The sequence below is a fragment of the Petaurus breviceps genome, unplaced genomic scaffold, assembly GCF_028583685.1.
Source record: "Petaurus breviceps papuanus isolate PSGF00001 unplaced genomic scaffold, PetGlider_PUasm1.0 173, whole genome shotgun sequence".
NCBI classification, from domain to species: domain Eukaryota; kingdom Metazoa; phylum Chordata; class Mammalia; order Diprotodontia; family Petauridae; genus Petaurus; species Petaurus breviceps.
Genome location: NW_027185759.1, coordinates 33,598,083 through 33,608,798, shown reverse-complemented (window position 1 = coordinate 33,608,798; position 10,716 = coordinate 33,598,083). Strand labels below are relative to the sequence as shown.

General features: G+C 39.1%; 1 protein-coding gene across 1 annotated transcript in view; it reads left to right on the top strand.

The window, feature by feature from the left end:
• Nucleotides 1-2,381, top strand: part of SPATA16 (spermatogenesis associated 16) — a 267,544-nt gene extending 265,163 nt beyond the window's left edge. The window contains exon 10 of the mRNA XM_069083668.1: nucleotides 2,259-2,381. Coding sequence (XP_068939769.1) covers nucleotides 2,259-2,381 — 123 coding nt within the window. The remainder of the gene's footprint in view (nucleotides 1-2,258) is intronic.
• The last annotated feature ends 8,335 nt before the right edge of the window (nucleotides 2,382-10,716 follow it).

The window sequence follows — 10,716 nt, the reverse complement described above, 5'->3', positions numbered from 1 at the left end:
GGAGGGAGGGAGGAAGGAAGGAGGGAGGGAGGAAAGAAGGAAGGAAGAAAGGAAGGAAGGAAGGAAGGAAGGAAGGAAGGAAGGGAGGGAGGGAGGAAGGAAGGGAGAAGGGAGGGAGGAAGGAAGGATGGATGGATGGAAGAAAGGAAGGAAAGAAGGAAGAAAGGAAGGAAGATACACAGATGACAGAGGTAGAGAGAGATTAAATAGATGGATGGATAAATGATAGAGGTAGATAGATGATAAAGAGGTGAGATATAGAAAGAGAGATGATAGATGGATGTATAGATGGATGGAGGGGTGGATGGATGGATGGATGATAAGATAGATAACATATGATACAGAGATAGATAGAGGTAGATAGATGATAGGTAGATGACATAGGGAGAGGGAGATATTAGATATAGATGATAGATAGATAGATAGATAGATAGATAGATAGATAGATAGATAGATAGATAGATAGATAGATAGATCACTGCCATTGGCTCATTTTGCCCTCAGTCAGGGAACCTCAAAAATATTTTACCCAGGAAGCTCAAAAAACATTCAAGGCTCCCACAGGAAATTCTTAATTGAGGCAAAATGCCCCAAAGACAGTGGTTTGAGGGTCAAGCCTCCCCACAAGACTTAAGCCAGTTTGTATGAGCCCAAAGCTTGGGGTGTGAGCCATTGGTTTCATTATCAGTACCACCCTGGGTATGTCATCTAACCACCGTAATTCTTCATTTCCTCATAGAACAACAGAGATAATAGTACCAGCCCAGGACTGTTGTGAGTCTGTAATCCTAACGTGCTAAAGACATTGGAGTTGTCATTATTAGACAGTCCACCCCAGAAACCGATAGTACCTCCATAGAAGCCACATTTACTTGTCTTGCTGCACATACATAAGGAGATGTGCACAATACCCACATCCATATGCACACTGTTCATCCTGAAGTCATTGTCTTCACAGCATAAAACTGATTTTGTTTTCTTTGAGAAAAGCCATGGAGCCGCTAAGTGCCATAGAGGACATATGGGGATGACTGCAATGTATCTATAACGCATTGTTCTTCTTTTTGACAAGTTGAATAATCCATTCACTATTTCTCCAAAGGCTAAATGGAGCCTTTAACAAGTGTAGCTCGCAATTGGAAGATAGGGATGGTAAATGCCTCCATCGTGAGCTTGCACCTTATTGGTGTTTCTTGAGAAGGAAATGCCGCGGCCCCAGCTTGCTTTGGGAGATGGTGGAGTGTGTGGAGCTCCTTTGTGTTTCGCCTGTACGTTAAGCACACACCTTTGCATTTCTGCCTCTTTATGTGATCCCATTGCTGCATAATGAACGGCAATCTATTTTACTTCCAAGTTTCTGCTGACAAACAGAATACCTACAAAGCTGTTGCATATTTGAATAATCATGAGTTTATTTTGGAGTAAGACGGATGGATTTTTTTTTCTCTTCCTGGAATTGTTCTGCATTCTCTCCCTAGACCCTCTGGTGGATGCCGTTTGTTGTTCTGTTTTTTTGGGTTTTCTGTTTTTTTTTTTTTCAAGAAAATATATTTATTCAGAACTTCATTTTGATTTAATAGAAAAATGGCCCTTGCTGCGGCCATGTGGAATACTCATTTTTCTCTCGTGCAAATATGTGCCACATTAACGCCGCAGCCTGTGCTTTCCTCCAGCATTCTTTGAGGACAAGGAGGGAAACAAAACCTTGTCTGAGATTAATTTCTGGCTCATGCTTTCCTTTTAAAATGGCTGTTTTTTACTGCCATTTAAAGAGGGCCTTGTGATCAATTCCCCTTCCCAGAATGCATGACTGAACGAAGGTGCCGGAGCATGTCGGCTCCACACATGTAAAGTAATTGAACCCCAAAGGAAATGGAACAGAAATTCTTTGTTTTAAGTGTGCCTTTTCTTCCTTCCTTCTTTCTCTTTTCCTTTTCTTTTTCTTTCTTTCTTCCTTCCTTTCTTCTCACCAAAGCTTTTCCAAAAATGTGACTTAGAAATACAAATGATTTGGGAAACTCAGGTAAGGTAATTGAACCCCAAAGGAAATAGGACATAAATTATTTCTGTTTTGAGCTCTGCTCTTCCTTTCTTCTTTCTTTCATTCTTTTCCTTTCTCATTCTCTCCCTTCTTTCTTCCTTTCTGCCCACCAGAGCTTTTTCAAAAATGTGCTTAGAAATGCAAATGATTTGGGAAACCCAAGAGGCCTCTTTTTTTTTTTTTAACATGGAACAATAAGGACCTTTGTGTCTTTCAGGTTGGGCTAATTGAAGACTTTCTGTACCAATTAGAGGATAGTTTCTTAAAAACCAAAAAACTGAGAACAGCCAGGAGGCAGAAAATGAAAATGAAGCGGCTTCAGAGCGTGCAGCAGTGCTAGTCACTGGAGATGTGGAGCCCCCTCTGCCCCCAACCCACCAACCAGGACATCCCCAAGGGAGAGGTACAGACATCCAGACAGTCAGTCTGACAGCTGGGCTGACAAAGGCCTGCCTTCGGATGAATGAGGTGGCTCTTCCCTCTGGCTCGTCTTGAGCAAGGAAATTCTACACTTCATTAGTCTCAGCTGGCAGAAATAAATGTTCTCAGAAAGTTTGACTTGGTTCTTGTTCACATCCGTCTTGTTTATTTAAATAGATTAGAGAATAGCCATGAACAAAGCTCACTCACCCAATGTGCCCCTTCTAAAGTATGGTGGACTTTCCCCAATGTGCACACGAGGGCCTGCAAGTCCCACAGAGCTAATCATCAAGATTCATTCACTTAGCACGTAGGATCATATATTTCAGCTGGAAGGAAACTTAAAAGGCCATTGCATTGAGTCCACCTTCTCCTTTCCCTCCATTTGACTGATGTGAAAACTGAACTGCATAGAGGTTAAGTATACTAGCTAGCTTTTAAATAACATTTTAAGTTTGCAAATGCCTTCATGTATATCATCTCCTAAAAATTATTTGCCCAGAGTCACACAGCTAGTAACTGTATGGAGCAGGATTTGATCACAGGTCATTTTAACAGGACTTCCAATAGTGCTCTCTCTTCTATACTACACTGCCCTTCTCTCCATATATAAACAAACAGCACAGAAGTAAATTTAAAATCATATCAATGATCATGACAGGCTATGGAGTTTAGCAGCTACAACCAATCTTAAAGCCAGTAAAGACCTGAATCTGAAGTTCTGCCTCTAAACATGCCATCTGGAAGACACAAGTCATTTCACTTCTCCATGCTCTAGAACCCAGACCCTTCTCTAAGGTGATGAGTTTCAGAGAAGGTGCCAGCTTGCATCATTGGAGGAAATTTCCTCATCTCCACTTTCCCCATGCCAATGAAATCCCAGGTCCAGGTCAAGCATCAATGATCACATGAAGGTAACATGGCATCACTAAAAGAACATTGGGCTTGGAACCAGGAAAACTTGAGCTCAATATATAGAGATATACATATATAGATATATCTGTATATCTATATATGTATATATAATTATTTTCCCAATTATATTTTAAAACAATTTTTTAACTTTCTTTTAAAGTTATGAGTTTTAAATCCTATCCTTCTCTTCCTTCCCACTTCCCTGAGACAGTAAACAATTCAATATAGGTTATATATGTGCAATATGTAAAACGTTTCCATATTAGTTATTTTGTCCAAAAAGATGAATTTTTTAAATGAAAGGAAGAGAGTGAAAAATAGCATACTTCAGTCAGCATTCAAACAATATCATTTCTTTCTCTGGAGGCAGATGGTATGTTTCTTTGGAATTGTCTTGGGTCTTATATTGCTGAGAAGTTGTCATTCATAGTTCTCCATCAAACAATATTCCTGATACTGTGTACAGAGTTCTCCTGGTTCTGCTCACTTCACTATGCATCAGTTTATATAGGCCTTTCCAGGTTTTTCTGAAATCTTTCTGCTTGTCATTTCTTATAATACAATAATATTCCATCACAATCGTGTACCATAGCTTAACTGTTACCCAATTGATGGGCATCCTCTCCATTTCCAGTTGTTAGCCACCACAAGAAGAGGTGCTATAAATATTTTTGCATATATAGGTCCTTTTCCCTTTTTCCTTTTCCCTTTATTTTTGGGTCTCTTTGGGATATAGACCTAACAGTGATACTGCTGAATCAAAGAGTATGCAGTTTTATAGCCCTTTGGGCATGGTTCCAAGTTACTCTCCAGAAAGGTTGGATCAGCTCACAACTCTACCAATAGTGCTTTTTAGTATCAACCTAGATTCTAACCTCAGCTACGCCAATTATTGGTTGTATGACCTCAAGCAAATCGTGTTGCCTCTAAAAACCTCAGTGTCCTTACCTGTAAATGTATCACCTATTAAAGTCATAGACTTGCAACATCTTCATCTGCAGGGCTGATTCCCTCACCTTACCAAAGTCGTAGATCCTTGACAAGCTCCTTTGCATATTAGAGTATCATATTTCTCCCTTACACTTAGAAATTTCATGTGCAGATACATATGCACAATCATACAGGCATGATTCAAGTTGTTGCATTGCGTTGTTAAGATTAGAAAACAACATTTGGTCTTCTCATCCACATCCCCCAGCTTCCAACAAGCCTACATATATTTGAGGAGATGGCAGGTCACAAATTAAATTAATAAGACTTGGAATTAGAAGAACCCTTAACAGATCTGGAGCCAAAAGACCCCAGAGCTCAGCTTCTTCATCTGTAAAGTGAAAAGGTTGTTTTAGATGATGTCTTGAGGCCCCTTCCAGTTCTAAACATACAAGCCAAAGAGAATATTGAAACCCTGATAAACCCCCTTATTTTATAGATGAAGGAACTAAGGTTCAGGGGAGAATTCTCCAAAGTCTTCATAGTATCATAGATTTAGAGCATGAAGAAAGTATGTCACCTAGCCCAACCTCTTCGTTTTCAAGATAAGAAAACAGAGGCTGGGGGAAGGGGAGGCCATGGAGCCAAGATGGCAGAAGTAGAAGAACTTGGCATGGGCTCCAGCTCCAAACAATTCCAATACCTGTAAAAAAATTACTCTAAACAGATTCTAAAGCTACAGAACCCACAAAGTGACAGAGAGAAACAAATCTCCTGCTGAAGACAGCTGGCAGGCCAACAGGAAAGGTCTATCACAGCACACTAGGAGCCAAGCACAGGCACACAGGAGCCACAAGTTTCTAGCCCCAGGGAGGCCCTGACCAGCAGCAGCCAGAGCACACTTCAGAAGAGTGAATGACCAGCAGCTGTGGTGGCTTCCAGACTTCTCAACACATAAATGCCAAAGACAAAGTAAAAAGTCAGTGTGGAACTATTGGAACAGGGGGGATCAAAGAGCTCAGTTCAGCTGCTGCCCCCAGAGTGAGAAGCAGCACCATGTGGCTGCCTCAGGAGCTCCTGGCCTGAAGATTGTAGGGGGACCAAGCAACCATGCAGAGGCTAAGTACTCTTGCTTTAACCTGCTTGGATCTGGATCTTGGTACTGGGTGGTGGTCCTGGGGTGTGTGACCAGTAAGCCAGAGCTTGTGGGGGCTGTAGAGATGGTGCCCTCCTAATAGCTCCAGCAGCTGCAAAAACTCCAGTGATTTGGGACAAAGCTCTCTCCATTCTGGAAACAGAGTTCTACCATGGCAAAGAGCTCAATGGTCAAATAATTGGCAGGCAATATGAGCAAGCACAGGAAGCACAAACAGACAATAGAATCCTTTTTGGGGGACAAAAAGGATCAAGGCATGGAATGGGAGGAAGACAGTGAAGTCAGAACTCCTGCATCGAAAGCCTCCCAGAAAAATATGAATTGGTTACAGGCCATGGAAGAGCTCAAGAAGGATTTTGACAATCAAGTAAGAGAAGTGGAGGAAAAAAATGGGAAGAGAAATGAGAATGATGCAGGAAAATCATGAAAAGTGAGTCAATAGCCTGCTAAAGGAGACCCAAAAATACACTGAAGAAAATAACACCTTAAAAAATAGACTAACTCAAATGGCAAAAGAGGCCCAAAAAGCCAATGAGGAGAAGAATGCCTTAAAAAGCCAAATTTGCCAGATGGAAAAATAATTTCAAAAATTCACTAAAGAGAATAACTCCTTCAAAATTAGATTGGAGCAATTGGAAGCTAATGACTTTATGAGAAATCAAGATCCTATGAAACAGATCCAAACAAATGAAAAAATAGAAGGCAATGTGAAATACCTCATTGGAAAAACCACTGATTTGGAAAATAGATTCAGCGGAGATAATTTAAAAATCATTGGACTACCTAAAACCCATGACCAAAGAAAGAACCCAGACACTATCTTTCAAGAAATTATTAAGCCATATTGCCCTGATATTCTAGAACCAGAGGGCAAAATAGAAATGGAAAGAATTCACTAATCATCACTTGAAAAAAGATCCCAAAAAGCAAACTCCTAGGAATATTATAGCCAAATTCCAGAGTTCCCAGGTCAAGGAGAAAATACTGCAAGCAGTCAAGAAGAAACAATTTGAGTATTGTGGAAACTCAATCAGGATAACACAAGACCTAGCAGCTTCTACATTAAGGGATCAAAGGGCTTGGAATATGATATTCCAGAGGTCAAAGGAGCTAGGACTAAAACCAAGAATCACCTACCCAGAAAAACTGAGTATAATGCTTCAGGAGAAAATATGATCATTCAGTGAAATAGAGGATTTTCAAGCATTCTTGATGAAAAAAAACAGAGCTGAACAGAAAATTTGACTTTCAAACACAAGAAGCAAGAGAAGCATGTGAAGTTAAATAGGAAAAAGAAATCATAAGGAACTTATTAAAGTTGAACTATTCACATTCCTACATGGAAAAACAATAATTTTAATCATAATACTTTTCTCAGTATGAGGATTATTGGGAATATATATGTATATTTGTATACATACATTTGTATGAATGTATAGGACACTATATATGTGAGTGTAGGCATATGTATATTCATGTATACATAGACAGAGGGCACAGGATAAATTGAATATGAAGGAATGATATCTAAAAAATAAAATTAAGAGGTGAGAGAGAAATTTATTGGGAGAAGGAGAAAGGGAGAGATAGATTAGGGTAAAATATCTCATATATAAGAGGCAAGAGAAAACTATTGCTATGGAGGGGAAGAGCAGGAAGGTGAAAGGGAATGGGACAACCTTACTCTCATTGAATTTGGCTTAAGGAAGGAATAACATACACACTCAATTGGGTATCTTACCCTACAGGAAAATGGGATGGGGGGGTAGGGGATAAGAGTGGGGATGATAGAAGGGAGGGTAGATTGGGGGAGAAGGTAGTTAGAAGTAAACATTTTTGAAAAGGGATAGGGTCCAAGGAGAAAATTAGAATAAGTGGGGGATGGGACAGGATGGAGGGAAATATAGTTAGTATTTCACTATATAATAATTATGGAAATGATTTGGGTAATTACACATGTACAACCTACATTGAATTGCTTATCTTCCCAGTGGGGGTGGGTGAGGAGGAAAGAAAGGGAAAAAATCTGGAACTCAAAGTTTTAAAAACAAATGTTTAAAAAAAATTGTTTTTGCATGGGAAATAAAATATACAGGTACTGGGGTATAGAAATCCATCTTGCCCTACTAGAAAGTTAGGGAGGTGATGGGGGAGGATATAAGAGAGAACAGAATGAGGGAAGGGGTATTCAGTAGGCTTGCCATTCTGGGGTGGGGTAGGGGAAAGATGGGGAGAAAAACTGTAACTCAAAATTTTGTGGAAATGAATGTTGAAAACTAAAAATAAATTAATTAATTTTTAAAAAAGAAAACTGAGGCTGAGAGAGGGATTTGCCCACTGTCACACAGCTAGTAGGTGGAAGAGCCAAGACTCAGACTCAAAGCCACATCCAAATTCAGGACTCTTTCCACAGTACTATACCAGTAGGTAACAGAAATGGTACTGGTGAAAAGCTAAACTATAAGTAATGGGAATAATTCAGTTATAGACAAAAATAACTATTCAAGGCCAGGAAGACAATCACCAAAATTTATTTGGGAAAGGATAAGTGATATCCTGGAAAGTGGTAACAGTAAAATGGAGAATTGGGACATTAATGACATATTAAGCAAAGACAATGTTGGAATACAACTATAAGTGAATTAATGCCATGATGCACAAAAAAATGGATAAGGGGGGAATATAAAAAGAGATAAGTTGGTTAATGCTCTACCTAGGCTCTCTCCCTGACTCTGCTACTAATTGTGTGATCTTGGATAAGTCAGTTCATTTCTGCAATTTGCAGATTACTCATGTGTAAAGAGAGATATTTGGACTAGATGATCCCTAAAGTACCTTCTTGCTCTAACAAATGCTCTCTAATTATCTGACTCCTCAGAGAGTTAATGAGAAGACAAAAGGAATAAAAGTGTCCAATTTATTCCACTTTACAGGGCTTGCTAAAATGTCTTTCTGCCCTCAGGATTCAGGATCCAGGTACCAGAAGACAATTCCCTCAGCAGCAAATCCTCTTTAATCCCAGCAGATGGCTAACCTCTGAGGAACTAAAAGATTCTAGGGAATGTCAGTCCTTGAGGGAGGGAGTAAAGGGTGATGATGTCAACTCTTGTTTAGCAACACAAGTTTCCATAGCACACTTGTCCACTTCAAAAATGTCTGCAGGACCAAAAGATTGCCAACAGATCCTAACAAATCACCACCATAACCAAATTCCACAACAAAATACCTTGGACAGTTCCTTGGGCTTTGTTACAATGGACTTTTTGCCCTATGTTCAGAAGAGCTGGATTTCCTAGGAATGGCTGTTCTCTGGGCAGTGAGTTGACCTCTTATTCTCGAATTCAAATATTATATATTCCTAAAAGAAAATGGGGGTAGGAGAAGGAAGTAAAAGTATGGAATAGTACATATACTGTCAGACTTGGTGGTTGTACCATTTGAACCATTTTTTTCCTCTTTTTTTATTCTTTGTCCCAAGAAATGGCTCTCTGGGATTGAGACTGGAAAGGGATATATTTGTAAAAGAAGGTGATGTAAAAACAAAATGTATCAATAAAAAGTTTATTAAAATAATAAAAATTTTAAAGATCATTACTTCAGCAAAGAAGAGTTCTACTAGGGTTTTTTCTCCCCTATTAATAGGTTTCAAATTATATGTATGTAATTTTATTATGTGGTTTTTAAATTTCACAGATCATACTGTGGAAAACTAAATAATACCTTTTTTATCTTTTTTTAAAGGAAGAAAAATTGTCCAGCTTAACCATTGTTAGTCATAGCAAATAGAAGATTTTAATTGATTCTTTTATGTTCCTCTGAAATCAGCCGTACATTATACCTTATTTTAGCAATTGTTTATGCCCAAGTGGCTTCCAGAAAACAATTTGTCTTTCCCCTTTGATTTTTTTTTCCAGGCTAAGGATGCTAGAGTTAAATTGCTTCTCTCCTCCCCCTGAGTGGGAACTGTGGGCCACCTGAGTAAGTCACCTACTGTTATTGCTATCTTTTGAAATATTAATGATTTCTCTTAGATCTATAAAGATGGTCTCTTTCTTCTCTGCTATAGCACCAGCTTTAGGAATTAAAAAAATGGTATCTACTTTGGGTTTTAATCCTCAAAATTTATTTCTCTTCTCTCATGGATTTCCTAGGTGTTGGAGGAATGACTTTGGTTTAGACATTGGTTTCAGGATCTCAGAGCTGCCTGTCCATTTACAAAGACATTGCCTAAAAGGCCTGTTGACATTCAAAAGCTGTCAAATGGTCTTATCTGTTCTTTGAAAAATTAGGGCTGCCTCATCTCACAATGCCTGAAGGTGATATTTGGAAATGGCATTTTTTTCATTGTTATGAGCAATTTTTCCAAAATGAAATGCTGGGGATATGGTTTTGCCCTGGTTTGGGGGACCAGTCAGAATGATATATAATGCAAACCAACAAACAAACCAAGAAACAAAGCAGCCCTTTAGGAAGAACATTGGTCATAATGATAGCTCTCATTAATTTATTTTATAAAACCTCTTGACATGCATTATTGAATGTTCACACCAGCCAGGTATTACAGATATGTCTCTGTTCCCATTTTACAGATGAGGAAATTGGGAACCAGAAATATTAAGTGACTTGCTCAAATTCACATGGGTAGTAACAGAGTTGTGAACTGAACAACTCTTTTTGTCCAAGTATTAGACAACAGGAAGCCTGGTTCAGATCCCATTTCTGATGCTTGTTGGCTGTGAAACCTTGGGCAGGTCACTCTTCTCTATGGGCCTCCAGCAATTCACTAGGTCTGATCTGTTCAGTGATCGATGGGTTATGATATGCATCACATCTGTAAAAGAAACAAAAGGAAATATTTAAATATAAAAAACTAACAGGCAAATGAAGGAGGCATGAGGTCCAGGGAAGGAGGGAAGGAGGATTGGAGGGACTTGCCATATCAGAAGATCTCCTACATTGATGAAACCAGAGATCTATCCCATCCTCCCCAAAGGGAGAGCCCTCAACATGGAGAACTCTGCTACTCTGTGTCTTAGGAAAGTTTCTTTCCCTCTTGGGGTCTCCATTTACTTATCTGTAATTGTCTATAAAGTTTCTTCTAGCTCTAATACTCTGTGACTTTGTAGTTAAGGATAACCATCTACCTGGCATTTTGGTTATGTAATTTTTCAATTACACTGAAGGAAAAAGAAAAAAAAACCTTCCATCAAGGTGATTTTTTTAGAGCATTGGTTATTTCCTCCCCAGCAATATT